We start from the raw sequence: 17,308 nt of genomic DNA, 5'->3' as shown, positions 1-17,308 counted from the left end.
ACCAATATTAAGCGCTCCTCTTGCGCGGATCCCAAAGTACATTGACGTTCTCCTCGCGCCATCTTTAGAAAACACTGTGTGACACTGAATGGGACTTGGATTTCGTTATTAGATGATCGATTATTCTTCGGAACATCATCATTGGTCCACCGACTAAGGTAATACGATAATAAGATCGATATCGGTGGCTTTCAGTTCAGATGTTTGTTTACCACGTGGGTGAACCCGGTGTGTACGTACTCTGACTGCCCCAGTGCTCATGGGCACGGTAACGTCGATTTAGGCCCAGTAGGATCCGAACCCCCTACGGGTGCCCGTCCGCTGCATGGGGGACCGACCCGTGCTTTATCACGTATATCATGTGGTTATATCGGTTTATTGGCCATTTATTAATGTTTTGCAATTGTACCGGCCCGGGTATCGTTTACTTTCGATATCGCTGAATTCACGCTCATTCAACCCGGGGTCATTCATTCATTCATTCGTTGATTCGTTATACCTAACGATGAACACAAGAATCTTGGCCTATTTAACCTTCTTGGTCAAAGACGAAGCGATTCATGTCCATATCCCGTGATGGACCTGGCTGAGTGGGGCCTCTCCGTGTTGTTTGGGTCACTTTATGAACTCTTGTCACGTTATGGATGGGTCTAGCGCCATTTACCCACCTGATCACATCTATTGATCAGGAAACTTTATGAACAATATGAATGGATGGGAATTGCGCCACATAACCACCTTATCACATGTATTGTTTTGGTTACTTTATGATATCTATGTGTGGATGGGTCTGGCACCAGATGTAACCTGATCACATCTATTGATGTGTTCCAGGCAGGTTTCGGTCAGTAATCATGGGCATCAAGGTGCGTCCTCGGTGCTTCTTCGACGTTGGAATCAGCAACATTAATGGTGAGACCTCTATCCAATATCTAATTACTTAACTACTTAAAGGCCATTTATACTATCTAACGATGTGGTTGTTTTACACAGTTGGTCGAATTGTGGTGGAGTTGTTCTCAGAGGTTTGCCCCAAGACAACTGAAAACTTCAGGTGTCTCTGTACAGGTACTAGATGATAAACATACACAACTTACCAGGCTGTCATGTCTTTTTGAGTGATGTGCGATATGGAAGTCCTGCCATTCTTGTGTTTCTACTAGGTGAGAAAGGCATTGGTAAAGGAACTCAGAAGCCTCTTCATTACAAAGGATGCGTGTTCCACCGAATCGTGAAGGACTTCATGATCCAGGGGGGCGACTTCAGTGAAGGTATGATCTTGACGATTGTGTCTGTATACTTCTGTGGGTGGTATAAGTATGTATATACCACAAGTTTGTATGAATTCCCCCCTTTCTTATTTTATCACTGCAGTTTTCCTGTTTAACCGTTCCTTGCCTTGATATTCTCTTCATAACCATTCCATAACAGGGAATGGAAGAGGGGGTGAATCCATCTATGGTGGCTTCTTTGAAGGTAAAGACGCCAAACCTTTCAGCTAAACTATTATCAATTGTAATATCATCATTCATCCACTGACGTTGGTTTCAATTTTATTTCTTGTTTTTAGATGAGAGCTTTACCATGAAACACAATAAGGAGTACCTGCTTTCCATGGCGAACAGGGGCAAGGACACCAACGGATCTCAGTTCTTTATGTGAGCATGAAATCTACTCGGTTTGACTTGCTTTTGCATGGTTGGATTCCTTCCAAAAAGCAATCTATCAGGGCTACAGCAACATAATGATAATTTCATGCTGGTTGTCGTATATAACTATCCATATGGATGTTTTTGTGGAAAGAAATGTTGACATAATACACTACACGACTTTGATTGTTCGAGCTTCTTAATTTACAACTAACATTTGTTGTGTTTAATCTTCAGTACCACCAAACCTTCGCCACATCTGGACGGGTAAGTGCTTCATATTTGATATAGAATACCTTGTTTTTGTTTTTTTTATTTGCAAATGAAATTAGTTTTGACTGTTTACTGACAACAACTGTTCCAATTCCAGAGTCCACGTGGTTTTCGGACAAGTAATATCTGGCCAAGAGGTAATTCAAACCATGGAGAGGCAGAAGACAGACGCCAGCAGTAAACCATATTCCGAGGTCAAGATTATGAACTGCGGAGAGCTCATCCCTAAGACAAGAGGTCTTAACACACTTTCAGGCACCACATCTCACCCCCGTTTTAAAAAGTGTGCTTCTAGCCTTTGTGCCGTTTATTCTTTGCCCCTAAAGCGATCTCCTCGATGTCTTCTCTCTTCAGTGAAGCCAGGCGAGAAGAAGAAAAAGGAGAAGGCGCATTCTGAGGCCAGCGACAGCTCCAGCTCCTCAGACAGCTCCTCGGAGCCTTCCTCGGAGTCGGAGGAGTCCGAAAAAGAATCCAAGAGGCGGAAGAAGAAGGTGAAAAAGCAGAAGAAGAAGAAGCAAAAGAAGACGAAGAAAGAGAGGTACATGCTTAGACCCCCGTAGTTCGTCCCTGTCTGTGCAGGGGAAGCGGCTCGTGTTTAAACGCGCACTCCGCATGTTCTGTGTCTAGGTCCGAGGCCGGAAGTGCGGACGAAAAAGAGCAAGACCTGCAGTTGTCCTCGGTCCGACCCGAAGAGATCCCAGAGGTCCCTCAGAACAGATTCCTCATGCGCAAAAGTCCCCAGGCCGCCCAGAACGACGACGCTGGACAGAACCCCAGGCAGCGGGAGGAACGGCCGAGGGAAAGGTCGGTCAAAGACCACGGCACTCGAGACTCTATCTGGAGCCGATGATCGTCACACGTCCTAATGTTTGAATCTTCCCCTTTTCATGGGCAGGCCGTTTAATGCCCAGTCTGCATATCACAGAGGACTCGTGACGACCCGGTCCGGCAGGAAGATTAAAGGGAGAGGTCCACGGGTAAGTGCATGCTCGTTGGTTGAATCTTTGTCTGAATTTAATAACCCAGACACATTGGTAAGATGTCTTTGGCACACCCTAAACCCCTCGTCTGGATGATGACCGTAACCCGGCCGTCTCTGTCCTTCTCCACCAGCGCTATCGCACTCCCTCCCGTTCACGATCACGAGACCGTTTCCGCCGCAGCGAGACGCCGCCCCACTGGCGGCAGGAAATGCAGCGGCAAAGGATGAGGGCAACGAGTGGAGAGCGCTGGATTAAGGGGGACAAGTAAGAGACGCTTATAGAAAGAGATTAATAATTCAGAGGCTTCTACGTGTTATACTCCAATCGGCCATCTTGCACTCAATCTGTAAAATGAAATGCTTACATTTCTTTAATATGTGGAATCATATATTATACTGGAAAGCCGGCTACAACTTAACTTTGTTGGGTCAGCCATTTAAGTGCAACACATTTTGACCATTTAGAAGGGATCTACTCACTGTGTAAACTGGCTTGGGCGAATACATTTGACTAAACCGGACCACCTTTGCACCCTGGTCTCACAGAGGTGACATGGAGGAGGCAGCGAAGGAGGAGGCCGCTAAAGCGACCCGGGCAGAGAAGAAGGACTCCGACGACAAACCGGCGGAGAAGGAGAAGCGCGGTCGCTCCCACCGGTCCCGGAGCAAGGACAAGGAGAAGAAGGACGAAGACAAACACGGCAGACACAAGGCCAAGAAAAGGGGCGGCTCACGCAGCCGCAGCAAGAGCGTAGACAAGAGCGTAGACAAGAGCGTAGACAAGAGCGTAGACAAGAGCGTAGACAAGAGCGTAGACAAGAGCGTAGACAAGAGCGTAGACAAGAGCGTAGACAAGAGCGTAGACAAGGGTGGGGACAAGAGTGTAGACAAGGGAGGAGACAAAGGTGGGGACAAGAGCATAGACAAGGGTGCTGACAAGAGCGGAGACGAGGTGCGTAAAAGCGGAGACAAGAGGAGACGGTCAAAGAGCAAAGAGAAGGAGCGGGACCACAAGCCCGAGCGCCGAGGCCGCTCCCGGAGCAAAGACGCGGCCGTGACCAAGGAGAAGGAGAAGGAAACGGAGTCCGACCACAGCAAGGAGAGGAGCAAGCGCGCCGAGTCCGAGAAGAAGCCGAAAGACGACCCGAAGGGGAGGAACGGCGAGAAGCCGCAGGAAGAGAAGGGTCGAAACGGGGACAAGCGGGAGAAGGAGAGGGCCGAGTCCCAGAGCAAGGACAGGACGAGCGGTAAAGAGGGCCCCAAGTCCCACAGCAGGAGCCGGGACAGAGGGGACCGTGGGGACCGCGGGGCTAGGCGGGCGTCCTCGAGGGACAGGGGTGAGAGAAGGGACAGGGAGAGGCCCAGCGAGGGCAGCCGGAGGAGCCAGGAGAGACGCCGGCAGCGCTCCAGGGATGACAAGCGGCGAGGGTCGCCCAGGAACCGGGACCGCACCAGGAGCCCCGACCGGGCCAAGGCCAGAGACTCTCACAGGGGCGGGCGGCGCTCCCGGAGCCGGAGCAACGACCGGCAGGCGCGCAGGAAGGATAAGGAGAGCGGGCCGGCCCCGAGACGGGGATCCAGGGGCCGGCACCACCACAGCAGCAGCAGCAGCTCCGACAGCGACCAGGACGACAAGACCAAGGGCCGGAAGAGCCCAGAGGACAAGAAGAAAAGCCCCCCGAGGGAGTCCCCTCCTAAAGCCAAAGAGCCGGCCGGAAGCCCTGCGAGGAACCGCAGCAACCGAGGACGAGAAGGGACCCGCGACAAGAAGGACAGCTCCGGGTCGAGTAACGACGACAGCGACTAGGCCTGCGATCGAGCCCCCCTTTTGTGTACGCGTGATGTTTGATACTCACAGAAGTCGGTCCACGCCAGACCACTTTTGGTCACTCTGGGAAATCATTGGGTCTGTTTTTAGTTTTGCTTTTTTCAAATTCCAAAATGAGAGTTGTTTAAACTATTAGAAGTTCTACTGCAGCGGAAAAAAGCCTCCTTGTGAGCACCCCTCCCCTAGTACTTTTTTACTGTATTTTTTAAAAGTATACAAACATAATCTGTTTAGAGAGGTTAAGGAACATCGTTTTTTGCTTTTACCAGCCAGAATGTGTAATGAAACATGAGTCAGTTGAAGTCTGTTTTTTTTATTTTTATTTCCCCTTTTTAATTTTAAATCATTTTTGGGTCTTTTTGCATGTATATCTTCCACGTTAGATTTTTCTTTTTTGTAGTTTGAGATACCTGTTGTTTCACTTCGAATGGAGACTGTCCAACATAACATGCAACATAAAACGAGTTTGTATAAATCTGTAAATTGTGTATTTATTTGACATCAAATGATTAACCTATTTCTCAGTACCAAATAAACTATTGTCTTTCCTCATAACATTTTTAGTCGGAGCATGTCCACCCAATTTTAAGTTAGTTATTTACTTCAATACATATAACTGAGGATGCGGTAAATTAACCATACCAACCACTTTATACATGAATCAACAAACTTTGTTTCAGCACCGAGACTTAACTTTTCAAAACAAATCCAGATCAGTGTTTCCCACCCACCCACCCAAAACTCCCAGTAATGGGTATGAAGCCCACTACGACCGCCCCATCACCAAGTGAAGCCGAGCCGCTTCCTCGCTCCCTCGATGTCCGTCGTCTCGTTGAGCTCCTTGACGTTCTGGGTCGTACCGCACACGTACCGCGGCATCTCCACGCCGCTGTCGTCTTGAACGAGGTAGCTCGGCTGCGTGCCGCCGAAGACGGGCCCCAGGCCTCCGCCGAGCCCATCTCTGGCGGCCTTGTGGAGCGGGAGGAGGTTCCGCTGGCCCACCGCCGCTTCACGGATCACCTGCGACGCATACTGCTGGAACTGCTGCCCCTCTGCCACGATGAGCTCCGTGTTCTTCACCAGAGACTCCCGTTGCTCTGTTTTCTTTTGCTTGTGTCGGACCTGTTTCGCCGCCTACGGAAACACGGTGGGATTAGGTGCAAAGTCAAAAGACAAGGCATGGATGTTTGAACTCACCACCAGAAGTGGGCCTTTTTGGCCCTGAAGGAATGGAAGCTCACCATTTGCTGGACATAGTGATCTTGTAGAAATCTCCCCTCTTCCTTGGCTTTTTGGGCCTTCTGCTGTTGCTTCTCCAGGAAGATTCTGGCGGTCTCCTCTTTGGCCTGCTGCACCTCCAGGGCTTTCTGACGTGCAATCATCTCCTTCTGCTCTTGTTCCAGCCGCTGGTGGAACACGAGCGAACGCAAGATATCAGTAGTTGTAATTCATCATCAAACACCACAGATTTATAATAAGAATCAGGAATCCTGGTTTTCCTTGGTGTTCCCCGTGAGCTTGGCCCTCAGCCTGCAGGGGTCACCAGATGTCTCTGGGGGTCTCACCAGGGTCTCTCTGTGTTCGGAGATGCTCTTCTGCATCGCTGCCTTCCTCTCCTCGTCAGCGTTGCGTCTCAGGGCCTCTCTGGCCTCCTGTTCGGCGATGGCCCTGGCGATGCACTCGTCCTCGTGGTCCGTCTTCTCCTGCTGGGTGGCGGTCAGCTTGTTCCTAATCCTGTCCTTGAGAATCTGGGCCTCTCTGAGGAGCACAAGCACATGCGTGATCGTAAATATGCTCTTTAATTTTGATCCGAGTGACTTCACTTCTGAGTGACCCGATAATATAGACATACCTTTTTTGACATGGGGCTTTACCTGAACAACTCCGCCTCCTTCTCCTTCCTTAAAATCCCCATCTTCTTCTTGGTGGCGAGGAAAAGCTCCCTCTGCTCCTCTTCCAGCGCCCGCTTCCGTTCATCGATGCCTCTCACCACGTCTCGGTTAGAGATGTGCTCCTGTGGTGCAGCCGGGAAGCACAACATAGCCTGTTTGTATCGTTGGCAGTATAGCATTTAAAATGGACATCCTCAAGAGGGGGCCTTCCTCACCAGGTGAGCCTGCATGGTGCTCTTCTTCCGCTCCTCCTGTCTTTGTCTCGTCGCACTCTGCTCCCTGAGGTGCAGCTGGCGAAGGCGTTGGATCTCCTCTCCCTCCTTCACGTTCTCCAGCTTCTCCCGAGCTCTGGCCAACTCGACGTTCCTCATCCTGAGGAAGAGGAAGTGCATGTTACCACCATGCCCGTAGCCAGCTATGAGGTCACCGAGGTCCGGACCTCGTCATTAAAGATTCAAAAAAATAATCGAACCTGGTCCTGAATACAACTGTATACAACATTAGTGGTTGAGGGAATATCTCCTGAGATGAGTAAATGCTTAATTCAGATGAAACTCGCAACCCATCAAGACCATCACTGTACTGTACTGAAATACGGTTCCTCTTGGATTAACCACAGAAAGACGCGTCACCGAAGCTCACTGTGTTCTCAGGTCCTCCGCCACCGCCTGGGTGTTGAGCTTCTTCTGGACGGCTTTCTGCTTCTCTCGTTCCAAGGCCTCGTCCTCCCGGGACTTGATCTTGTCGAGCACCTCCCGGTCACGGTCTTTGGAGGAGCTCTCGATTCTGCGCTTCAGCTCGAGCTGGGCCTCTCTCTCCTTCAGCACCTCGGTCAGTAGGAGAGCACTCTGCAGAAGGACGACCATGTCGAATCACGCAACGGGCTAGAACCGGGTAGGGCGGGATAACATAGTGGTGTTCGATTCCCGGCTCACCGCTACGGGTTGGATCACCAACGTCACCCCCCTACCTGTAGGCATCATGGAGCAAGATGCCCAGTACAATGCTCCTTCATGATGTGTCTCTCATTCACTGAAAGTAGAATATCAGCGTCTTCTAAAGAGAGATTTGAAACTTTGAAGATGGATGGACTGCATTTATATAATGCTCACCCATTCATGGGTGGTTGTATCGTTTGCAAAGGCGGTCAACGATAGAAGGCAACCGCCAGCGGGTCGGTAGGCAGTCAGGGTTAGGAGCTCAGGGACACTCCGACACTTAGCCAGGAGGAACCGGGGATCGATCCGGCAACCTTTTTGGGTCGCCAGGCCACCTGCACTACCTCTTGCGCCACTGCCAGCCGGGTATATGTTAAATGGCGAGCAAAATCATGGCTGAGGTACCACTCACATGGAAGCCCTTGACCTGTTGGGTCTGGTAGTACAGCTGGGCCTTGGCTCTTGCGATGGCCTCCTTCCTCAACTGCTCCTGGTACTGGGCCTCCTCCAGGTCCCTGGCCTTGCGCTGCTCCTCTTCCAGCTCCTCTCGGATCTTCTTGGCCTCGATTTTCTTTTGCCGTTGTCCCTGTCGCGAGACACAGTGCGTCACTCTGGAGCAGACGCTTGTTGTTTTTCATTTTAGAAACTCGGTGATGAGATGTACTGACATGTTCGAAGTTTGCACATTTTTCCGACCCCATCGGTTGGTCTAGTTTGTAAAAATGTAATAATATCTGCTAAATGACGTGAGTGTAAATGTAATGCTGCATTTCGCTGCAGTAGCTTGAGTCAGACTCTGAGATAAGTATACGTTGTCCTTTCAGCCTTCAGTACTGGCTTTTGTTAACTCACCACGATGGTATTGGACCATAGCTTCACCACTTCCTTGGACTGCTGATGCATCGCCTCTCTTTGTTTTGCTGCTTCTTCAATCCTCTTCTTGTGATTACTTTGGTGATTTAACGATTCTTTGATTCTCAAGTATTCATCTCTGGGCAACACAGTGACCTGTCTCAGATCTAACAGGGGTTTAGTCCCATGGCAGTCCCCATCTGAAGACACTGGGAGAACGATTACAGAAATTAAATGTAAGGTAGTCAGTTGAGCCGTGCATGGTTGATACACAGACACACAGCCTTTAACAGGGCATCGATATCTCTAATATTGTATTAATCCTATTATTATTATTATTATTAGTAATGTTATTATCCCTATCATGTACTATATTTGCAAACAGGATGCTACAGCAGCCTACTGTTAAAACCATACTCATATGTCAAGCTTTAAATAAACACATGTATTGCTGTTACCCATCGGACTTGATCCTCTTCTTCTTCCATATTGAACCATTGATTCTGCCATGTTTATTTTCCCTCCTGAAACCAAATGAATCAGACCGCAAATAATACTCTCTGTGTTATTATTATTTTTTTTAAACCAAACCCTGTTGATTAAAACTCGGGTCACAGTTCCTGTAAGCTTACATTCATGCCCTTTGTTTGACCGTGTCCAAGCAACGCGTCAACCAATCAACGCCGGAGAGAGGATGCAACCTATCTCAGCGTGTAGGGTGAGAGAGGGTCAGGAAGTGTAGCGTTAATCCGGTCTACCGCAACGCCACTTCCGTTCTTAGTTCCTATGAGCTTTGGAGGCCAGTTTACAGCCTCCGGCCTGAGTAAGAATACGGCCACGACACGAAGAACAACAATAACGACAAATAGCGAAATTATAGGGTTTTGACGAATCAATCTGACGAACCAATTTCCAGACAGAACGGAAACGCATATCCCTCTATCGGAAGTACGTACATCTCACTCACTGCAAAGCCCATGTTGCTGAAAGTCCCGCCCTCTCTTTCTCCATTAACGCTAATTTGGAGCATCCCGTTCCAGGCATCCCTCGTGACGAAAACGCCTGGGGAAGGGTCACTCTGAATGCAGATTTGCGTTAAAGAACATCAACGTTAATAGGTTAGCTGTGCTTAGGTGTGCCCTTTTAGACTTTAATGTAATTAAGGGCTATACAAATAAAATGTAATTGAAAATTGAATCTTTAAACTTCCACAGTAACCAACCCAACCCAGTAGAATGAGACATTTGTACTCGGCCATGTGGAAGCGTCCCCGTAGCTCATGAATATCATTGTTCGCCTCAAATCATCAGCTCTGCAGCACTGATGGTATAACATCAGGCCATCATGATTAATCTTAGCCTAGGTCAGGTTTATATAATGTTCAATTACATTGCTTTCTCTATCAAATTGTTTTCCTCACTCCTACTGCTGGCATTCATAATCGAGGTGCTCTCTGCAGACCTGCTAGGATGGAGGTCCGATTTACCACTTCAGAAAGGTCTCATGAACATATAAACATGAACATAAATCAATGAGGATGACCCAACTCTTTAGCTGTTTAGAATTAAGTATTTATCTTTTTTGATGATTCAATTGACAACTTTGCACATTAGTCCTACTTGATGTAATTTAATTAACATAATACATTGTTATACTTGAATATTTTTCTGTCTGGTTTTTGATTCCTTTGAGATTGGAAGTTGAAGAAAGGGGCGGGTTTATACGAAAGGGGCGGGTCTGTCTGCCAGCTCCGGCCATTCAGAGCCAACAAGGGAGCGCTGGCTGCCACCACTTGTCTTAGCCCATCACTTTCCCGTGGCGTCACGCACAGAAGTTATCCTTCCTCGCATTCCCTCAAACAATCCTGCAAAATGGCTCCGATAGTGATTAAAAGCATTTTAATCAGCGAAAGCGTTGATCCCTGCTGCAAAAAGGTTCTGGAAGAAAATGGAATCCAAGTTACGGAGAAACTGAATTTGACCAAGGAGGATTTGATCTCTGAGATCAAGGTAACGTTGTGGTTTCATCTCCATGGATGACTTGTTTCTCTTCTCAACTGTATATCTGAGCTGCATGATAACCATGCCGCATATAATTGCGTGTTGTCTAATCTTAACTTGCTTCAACATGACTTAAATTATTATTATGGGGAATACTTGCAATCATTGCTGTTTGTGCAAACTGTATTGTGCACAAATATTCAATCGGTTTTGTTTCACAGCTGTCTCACCATGGATATACAGTATTCGATGTTGCATCGGCTGTCGTTCAACTTTGAAACATATTTGACTTTTAACATCTAACCTGAGGATAGTTAGTACCGCCCATTCCAAATATGATGCAACTGCATCCTCGGCTTGCTGGGATAACCATCCTGGCGTGCCACATGTTCGACTTAAGCCCTTAAAAAAAAATCACTGCCCCCGCACATTTGATGCATTCTCTTGGAAGCCTTGTTGGTTCATGCACTATAACAAAGATTCTCACCAAATATGTCATTTTATATAATACAATGTAGGAGTGGGGGGGGGGTGAATTGTTGCATAACCCCTGTTCAAATGTGATGTCACTGCAACAAACAGGTTTTGCTGAAAGTTGTCTGTGGCAAACTTGACTACACGCTCTCGACTGAAGAATCGTTTTTTTCCTCATAGAACTACGATGGACTTGTAGTTAGATCTTCGACAAAGGTGACGGCCGACATCATCAATGCTGCCAGTAATCTGAAAATTATCGGCCGCGCTGGAACTGGAGTGGACAATGTGGATGTGGACGCTGCTACTAAACATGGGGTTATTGTCATGAAGTAAGTCTGGCATGGATGGTAGACTAGTATTTCTTTCGAAATGGCCAGTTCAGTAACCATGTCTTTCTTGGAGTCGGAATTAAATCCCCTTTTCTTTGATTCAAGCACACCAAGTGGTAATACAATCAGCGCTGCAGAGCTGACGTGTATCCTGATTACCAGTCTCTCCAGGTAAGAGAAGGGGTTTTATTACGTTTGAGCACCAAGGGGGAATGCCTTGAAAACCGCTTTTTCCCCCTAACTTTTGTGATTCATACCTTGTGGTTGCAGACATGTCCCACAGGCTGCGATGTCAATGAAAGCTGGAAAATGGGATCGCAAAAAAGTAAGCCAAGTATTTGGTCGGTGTGCAATGAATTGTGTTGATGCATTAAGCAATTACTATTGCATGACTCATCCCATTGTCCCCCGTCTCCCCCAGCTGTCAACGACTCCACTTGATAATGGAATCTGTGTAGTTTCTGTGTGCCTAGCAGTCAAAACGATTTTGTTACATTTCAGTTCATGGGCGCGGAGCTCTTTGGCAAAACCCTGGGAATAGTTGGACTTGGGAGAATTGGCAAAGAAGTCGCCAGTAGAATGCAGTCCTTTGGCATGAAGGTAGGTAATTACTTTCTGCCAGAGCTGTCTCCTCGTGTCGGTGCTGCATGCTGGGTAGGCTGCACCACAGGGCTTCACTCATCCATTGAATTAGATTTGTCAGAGCGTTCCTCATGCAAGACGAATAAAGCTTTGATTAGCCGAGGTTATATTACGTTGATTTAGGATAGGAAAGTCCCATGATGCACTCTGATGAGCGAGAAGTTGCTGGGGTCGAACCCGACTGGTTCCTTTCTGCCCGTTTTCCTCTGACCCCCATAAACATGCAAGTTGCATACAGGAACATGTAACCACAGGAGCAAGGCTGACTCCGTGTCAGGGCTATTGAGCATAGAAGCATGGGTAAATGAAGCTGGAAAGAGAAACATGTAACTTGCAACAAAGCATTTTACAGATAATATGATCTCAAATGGTTACTCAGTTGCTGGTTAATTTTAAAGTGACGAATACCTTGTTAACAGCTGCTTTATTGAAAGCCCAAGTCACACACTGCAACCTTCGGTTGACTGATAAAATCAAAGAATGAAGGTAAACCACTCGATTGGTCTATGAACAAACCTCAGACATATCTGCAATGCAGATAGCTGTATTATCTGCAATGCAGATAGCTGTATTATCTGAATTTATTTGCACGGCAGTGATACTGCAACGGTATACTAGTGATTTGTGGTTGCAAGCCTAATTCTAATGCTAGCCTGGACAAAGATCTCAATCATATCTTGGCCTTAGTGTTTTATAGTAGTGTTCTATACTACAGTTCTCCTGACTCTCCCTGACCCTGGCCCTTCCCTATCACCTCAACCAGCGCTTAACACCTGCTAAACTTTCCCCACCACGCCCAGACCATCGGCTACGACCCCATCACACCGCGGGAGGTGACTGCAGGCTGGGGGGTGGAGCAGATGACCCTGGAGGAGCTGTGGCCGCAGTGCGACTTCATCACCGTCCACACGCCCCTGATGCCCTCCACCACGGGTGAGCCTCCCCCCGGCCACGCCCGCCGAGGGCTGGACACACAGAGAGGCCAACGCGTCTTCGGTCGGTCTCGGTTGTAGAAAGGCCGTTTGTAAACTGCTAGTGCGACCCTGGAGCGCGACGCAAACTAGATCAATGGATGCCTGTCGATGACACGGCACAACGGATGGAGGGTAAAACAGTAAAGTATAGAGAGAAACACTCTCTCTATACTTGCGCTGCAGCTCGTTCCTGTGGTTCAGGGCGACCCACAGCCAGCAACCAATCTCACACCTGCACCGCAGCTAAAACCACTACCTTTTGGGTTTGTGTTTTCACTCTCGCTTTATCTGCGTCCTACCTAGGCCTCCTTAACGACGCCTCATTCGCCAAGTGCAAGAAGGGCGTGCGGGTGGTGAACTGCGCGCGCGGCGGGATCATCGACGAGGACTCTCTGCTCAGAGCGCTGGAGTCCGGCCAGTGTGCTGGAGCCGGCCTGGACGTCTTCGTCGAGGTAAGGACCCCCAAGAGTTCCTACGGCGGTCATGAAGCAGAGGGCTTTTATAGAAGAAGACTTGGGCCCAATCCCATTTCTACCCCTTACCCCTCCCCCTTGTTTTGAAGGGGTAAGGGGTAGAAATGGGATTGGGCCTTGGTGTACAGTAGTGGATGTTTTGAGGAGCTTGTCGTGGGCTATGGGGCATTTTGGCGTACAGGTAGACTGAGGTCTTAGGGGTTTGAACCGAGAGCCTTTTGGCCAGGAGTCTAAGCACCCTTAGATTCGTTTTTTTGTATTATTATTATTTATTTTTTTAAAGGGACAGCACACATTAATAAACATGAGTATCAGAGTTCCCCATGTAATCGTGCCAGATTTAGCCGAGCAGGTTAATTTTAATCTCTAGTCCCTGGATGATCCTGCCTGTTGGACCAGTACATCTGGGATTTGCTTTTCAGTACTAGTTCTTGATCTAGCGTCTCGAGCCTGGAGGTCAGTGTTCTGACGAGTTGGTGTCTGTTCTCAGGAACCCCCTAAGAACCGGGCTCTGGTGGACCACCCCAACGTGATCAGCTGCCCCCACCTGGGGGCCAGCACCAGCGAGGCGCAGGCCCGGTGCGGACAGGACATCGCCCTGCAGATCGTGGACATGGTGAAGGGCAAGGGCCTCGTCGGAGCGGTAAGTGCTTTGGTTTCACTTCCTGTCGGGATGGAGCCATATTTGGGCTGTCGATTAACATTGAGTGGGGAACGGAATCAGTCTGCACAAGATAGTGCACTCAATTTGAAAAAGCCACATTTATAATTTAATTATTTTCCACATATGGGGGAAAAGTCTTTGTCTTGGACAGTGTGGCAGATTATTTCACAAATTAGGATAACGAATGTCAACGAAGCTGTGCAGATCTGCCTTACTAGTGATTTATGATGTGGTAAAACCATTGAGCTGAACAGAATATGGATGGAATGAAATTTGGTTCCTTTCAGAATGGAATACTGTCATTGTAATGGTATTGAAATGAGTAATGAAACAGGTGTTTTTAGTATCCATCATTCAGGACTTTTGGTTTGTAGTCGAATAGGGGTAGAATTCCCGGATAGTGGGTGGTGTCTGTGAGGCAGAGAGGGTTTTGGTTAAGCTGGGGGGGTACAGTGTTTCAACCGATATTCTTAGCAGTCCGCTGACTGGTTGCCGTGGCGACGTTAGCAGAGCCGGCCGTGCCAGGAGACTTAACAGCTCGAGTGATGTGCGGCGGGGGGAAACCTAAGTGTGAGGCAAATAGTGTCGGGGGGGAAGATGGCGGCTAAGCAAACACAGAGGGGCCCACCTTGTAGTAGTGTGTCAGGGAGAGGAGAACGCTCCCAAAACCGCGTCTCTAACACTTACTGTGCGTTTCCTACCCCATGTAGGTCAATGCACAGGTTTTGGCCAGCACCTTTTGCCAGGAGTCTCAACAATGGATCACGCTTGGGGAAGCTATGGGGGCCGTGCTGCAGTCCTGTGCCTCCTCTAAACCCTGCAGCCAGGTGCACATCACAACTCAAGGTCAGCAGCCTCTTTGTGGGAAGTTCACCGTGAGAAGTTCTCATTTATGACAGTCGAACCATCCGTCAAGGCGATGGGGAAGCTAGAATCTCTCTGGCCCGCCTCATCAATGTTTGTATATTCTTTTTTGATTTGTTTAACCTGACCCAGGGGAGAATGACGGCTCATGTTTTGTTTTGACATATCTCTTGGGGCGTTGTAATGCAGGATGTGGATGTTTGCTTAATTTCTCTCCTGAGTTGGGTTTTTATTTATATTTTTGCCTGTGACACTTGTTCATAACTCCAATAAAACATTTATCACATAGTATTCAATTATATTAAATACACTCAGATGTTTTTCCCTTTTTCGGGACTGTAATCCCACTGTCTCCCTCTGGTGGTTAAATTCAGAACTGCATTAATGGATTTGAGCTATTTGGACGCAAATAGAGATCATATTCAGCTGTTGGCTGGAGGTGTGGCTTATAATCCCCTTGGTTTGTCTTGTCTCCACCAGGTGACTGCTTGAAGAAGTCCACTGGTTACATCACTTCAGCCGCAATGGTGGGGCTTCTCAAGCCAACTACCGGCGGTTCGGCCAACCTGGTCAACGTGCTGACCCTGGCCAAGCAGTCTGGCGTCGCGGTACAGAAATCCTTCAAATACCAACCAATACCCGACGGTTTTGTGTGACCGTGTGCCGAGCCAAACAGTTCCTAGACGACGCCCCATTGGCTCATTTGCGAGGCATGCGTCTTCTCGTGTGTAGGTGACCCAGACCCACAGCCAATCAGAGGGGAGCTGCCACGGGGTGTGCGAGGTAGAGATCCAGGCGGGCGGAGCCAGCCTCAAGGCCCGGGGCTCGGTGCTGGGCGGCGTGCCCGTGCTGCTGGAGCTGGGCGGCAGCGTGTTCCGACAGCCCGTCGCCCTCGCCGGACACCTGCTGTTCCTGCTGGTCTCCCCCGGGCCCGAGGTCCTGCCCTCCCTCGCTGGTAGGAGGCCCTCTGTCTGTCTGTCTGACTGTCTGTCCATCTGTCTGTCTGTCTGTCTGTCTGTCTGTCTGTCTGTCTCCCTCCATCTTTCTGTCTCTCTGTCTCCATCTTTCTGTCTGTCTCGATCTTTCTGTCGTCTCTGTCTGTCTCCATCTTTCTGTCTGTCTGTCTCCATCTTTCTGTCTGTCTGTCTCTATATTTCTTTCCGTCTCTATATTTCTTTCCGTCTGTCTGTCTCTATATTTCTTTCCGTCTCTAGATTTCTTTCCGTCTCAATCTTTCCGTCTGTCTGTCTCTATATTTCTGTCTGTCTCTATATTTCTGTCTGTCTCCATCTTTCTGTCTGTGTGCGTCTGTCTTTTGGTCTTTCTTCTTCATTTTATTTATAAAGTGGTTACTGCTTCAGATGTGTTGTGTCCTGGACCAGGTATACTCATCTTCTGGGTCTTTGCCGCTGAGAATTTAGTTTCCCGGTCCAATATGGTTGTGTTTGGGGTCTGGGACCTACTGGTTTGGGGTCTGGTCGTAGTGGTTCGGGGCTGGTCCTGGTGGTTTGGGGTCTGGTCGACCCCTCCCTGCTCCTTAACGACCCCTCCCTGCTCCTTAACGACCCCTCCCTGCTCCTTAACGGCCCCTCCCTGCTCCTTAACGGCCCCTCCCTGCTCCTTAACGACCCCTCCCTGCTCCTTAACGACCCCTCCCTGCTCCTTAACGGCCCCTCCCTGCTCCTTAACGACCCCTCCCTGCTCCTTAACGGCCCCTCCCTGCTCCTTAACGGCCCCTCCCTGCTCCTTAACGGCCCCTCCCTGCTCCTTAACGACCCCTCCCTGCTCCTTAACGACCCCTCCCTGCTCCTTAACGACATCTCAATTCCCCGTGCGTCGCTTTGGAGAACAGCCTCTGTGTCACGATGACTCGACAGCAAATGCTATCGGCAGCGGATTCGAATCAAACGAGCTCGATAACGATCCCACTCGTCTTTTCACGACCCCGTCCCAGGCTTGCTGGCCACCGCCGGGGTGGAGATGGAGTCGTTCAGCGCACCGCCCGCCCGGGCCGGGGGGGTGTGGTGCTGCGCGGGGGTGTCCTCCTCCGTCCCGGACCTCGGGGCCTTGAAGCCTGTCGCCAAGCAGGCCGCCCAGATCAACATATAGATAGGTGGTGATGCGGGGGCTGGCAACGCAGTGCCTGAAGGTTAGCACAGTCGGTACGCGCTTCTCGTAGCATAATAAGTTTACAATGTTTTTTTTTTTTTTTTAGATGCTTAATATTTGTTTACAAATTTACATATTGATGTATTAACGTTACATGTTGTATTAATGTCTATAGGGCTAACGTGTCTGTGCTACTAAACATTGATTAAAAAAAATGTACTTGTCAAACCGGCTGTTGTCTTTTATTTATTTTGAAATGGGGGGGGGTTGTGATTGTTACTTTCCCTGCCTCATATTAAACATGTATGGAAATAGTCTTTATTTGTACATGGTCGCACTATAGCTTGGCTTTTGTCCTGCTG

The 17,308-nt window shown here is 48.8% G+C and overlaps 3 protein-coding genes across 3 annotated transcripts; 2 read left to right on the top strand and 1 right to left on the bottom strand.

Moving 5' to 3' along the window:
* The first annotated feature begins 19 nt into the window (after nt 1-19).
* Nucleotides 20-5,215, top strand: ppig (peptidylprolyl isomerase G (cyclophilin G)). Its single transcript, XM_060039802.1, has 13 exons — nt 20-158; nt 835-912; nt 994-1,068; nt 1,164-1,271; nt 1,432-1,476; nt 1,571-1,658; nt 1,887-1,916; nt 2,020-2,159; nt 2,277-2,460; nt 2,550-2,726; nt 2,818-2,899; nt 3,036-3,169; nt 3,451-5,215. Exons 2-13 carry the CDS (start codon nt 855-857, stop codon nt 4,709-4,711), a joined length of 2,382 nt encoding a protein of 793 aa, XP_059895785.1. The 5' UTR covers nt 20-158; nt 835-854; the 3' UTR covers nt 4,712-5,215.
* Nucleotides 4,844-9,508, bottom strand: cfap210 (cilia and flagella associated protein 210). The gene is made up of 10 exons (XM_060039803.1): nt 9,047-9,508; nt 8,873-8,938; nt 8,415-8,623; nt 7,975-8,148; nt 7,267-7,472; nt 6,840-6,996; nt 6,607-6,746; nt 6,298-6,490; nt 5,974-6,138; nt 4,844-5,866 (listed from the first exon to the last, which is right to left on the bottom strand). Exons 2-10 carry the CDS (start codon nt 8,922-8,924, stop codon nt 5,513-5,515), a joined length of 1,650 nt encoding a protein of 549 aa, XP_059895786.1. The 5' UTR covers nt 8,925-8,938; nt 9,047-9,508; the 3' UTR covers nt 4,844-5,512.
* A 666-nt stretch (nt 9,509-10,174) lies between these two features.
* phgdh (phosphoglycerate dehydrogenase) lies at nt 10,175-17,174 on the top strand. Its single transcript, XM_060039948.1, has 12 exons — nt 10,175-10,423; nt 11,069-11,220; nt 11,326-11,391; nt 11,491-11,545; nt 11,722-11,820; nt 12,663-12,795; nt 13,140-13,288; nt 13,800-13,952; nt 14,684-14,819; nt 15,318-15,445; nt 15,570-15,792; nt 16,792-17,174. The coding sequence occupies exons 1-12, from the start codon at nt 10,286-10,288 to the stop codon at nt 16,944-16,946; spliced, it is 1,587 nt and encodes a 528-aa protein (XP_059895931.1). The 5' UTR covers nt 10,175-10,285; the 3' UTR covers nt 16,947-17,174.
* The last annotated feature ends 134 nt before the right edge of the window (nt 17,175-17,308 follow it).

The sequence above is a fragment of the Gadus macrocephalus genome, chromosome 20 (genome assembly GCF_031168955.1).
Source record: "Gadus macrocephalus chromosome 20, ASM3116895v1".
NCBI lineage: Eukaryota > Metazoa > Chordata > Actinopteri > Gadiformes > Gadidae > Gadus > Gadus macrocephalus.
Note: the sequence above shows the minus strand (reverse complement) of the source record. Positions and strands in the feature narration are given on the sequence as shown.

Coding starts and splice junctions, on each gene's coding strand:
- ppig (XM_060039802.1), top strand. CDS start 855: ATGGGCATCAAGGTGCGTCCTCGGTGCTTCTTCGACGTTGGAATCAGC. Junction 1,272..1,431: donor GGGGGGCGACTTCAGTGAAG/GTATGATCTTGA, acceptor ATTCCATAACAG/GGAATGGAAGAGGGGGTGAA. Junction 1,659..1,886: donor AACGGATCTCAGTTCTTTAT/GTGAGCATGAAA, acceptor TTTAATCTTCAG/TACCACCAAACCTTCGCCAC.
- phgdh (XM_060039948.1), top strand. CDS start 10,286: ATGGCTCCGATAGTGATTAAAAGCATTTTAATCAGCGAAAGCGTTGAT. Junction 10,424..11,068: donor ATTTGATCTCTGAGATCAAG/GTAACGTTGTGG, acceptor TTTTCCTCATAG/AACTACGATGGACTTGTAGT. Junction 14,820..15,317: donor GGTGCACATCACAACTCAAG/GTCAGCAGCCTC, acceptor TGTCTCCACCAG/GTGACTGCTTGAAGAAGTCC.
- cfap210 (XM_060039803.1), bottom strand. CDS start 8,924: ATGGCAGAATCAATGGTTCAATATGGAAGAAGAAGAGGATCAAGTCCG. Junction 6,997..7,266: donor GCGGAGGACCTGAGAACACA/GTGAGCTTCGGT, acceptor CCTCTTCCTCAG/GATGAGGAACGTCGAGTTGG. Junction 6,139..6,297: donor CCGAACACAGAGAGACCCTG/GTGAGACCCCCA, acceptor GTGTTCCACCAG/CGGCTGGAACAAGAGCAGAA.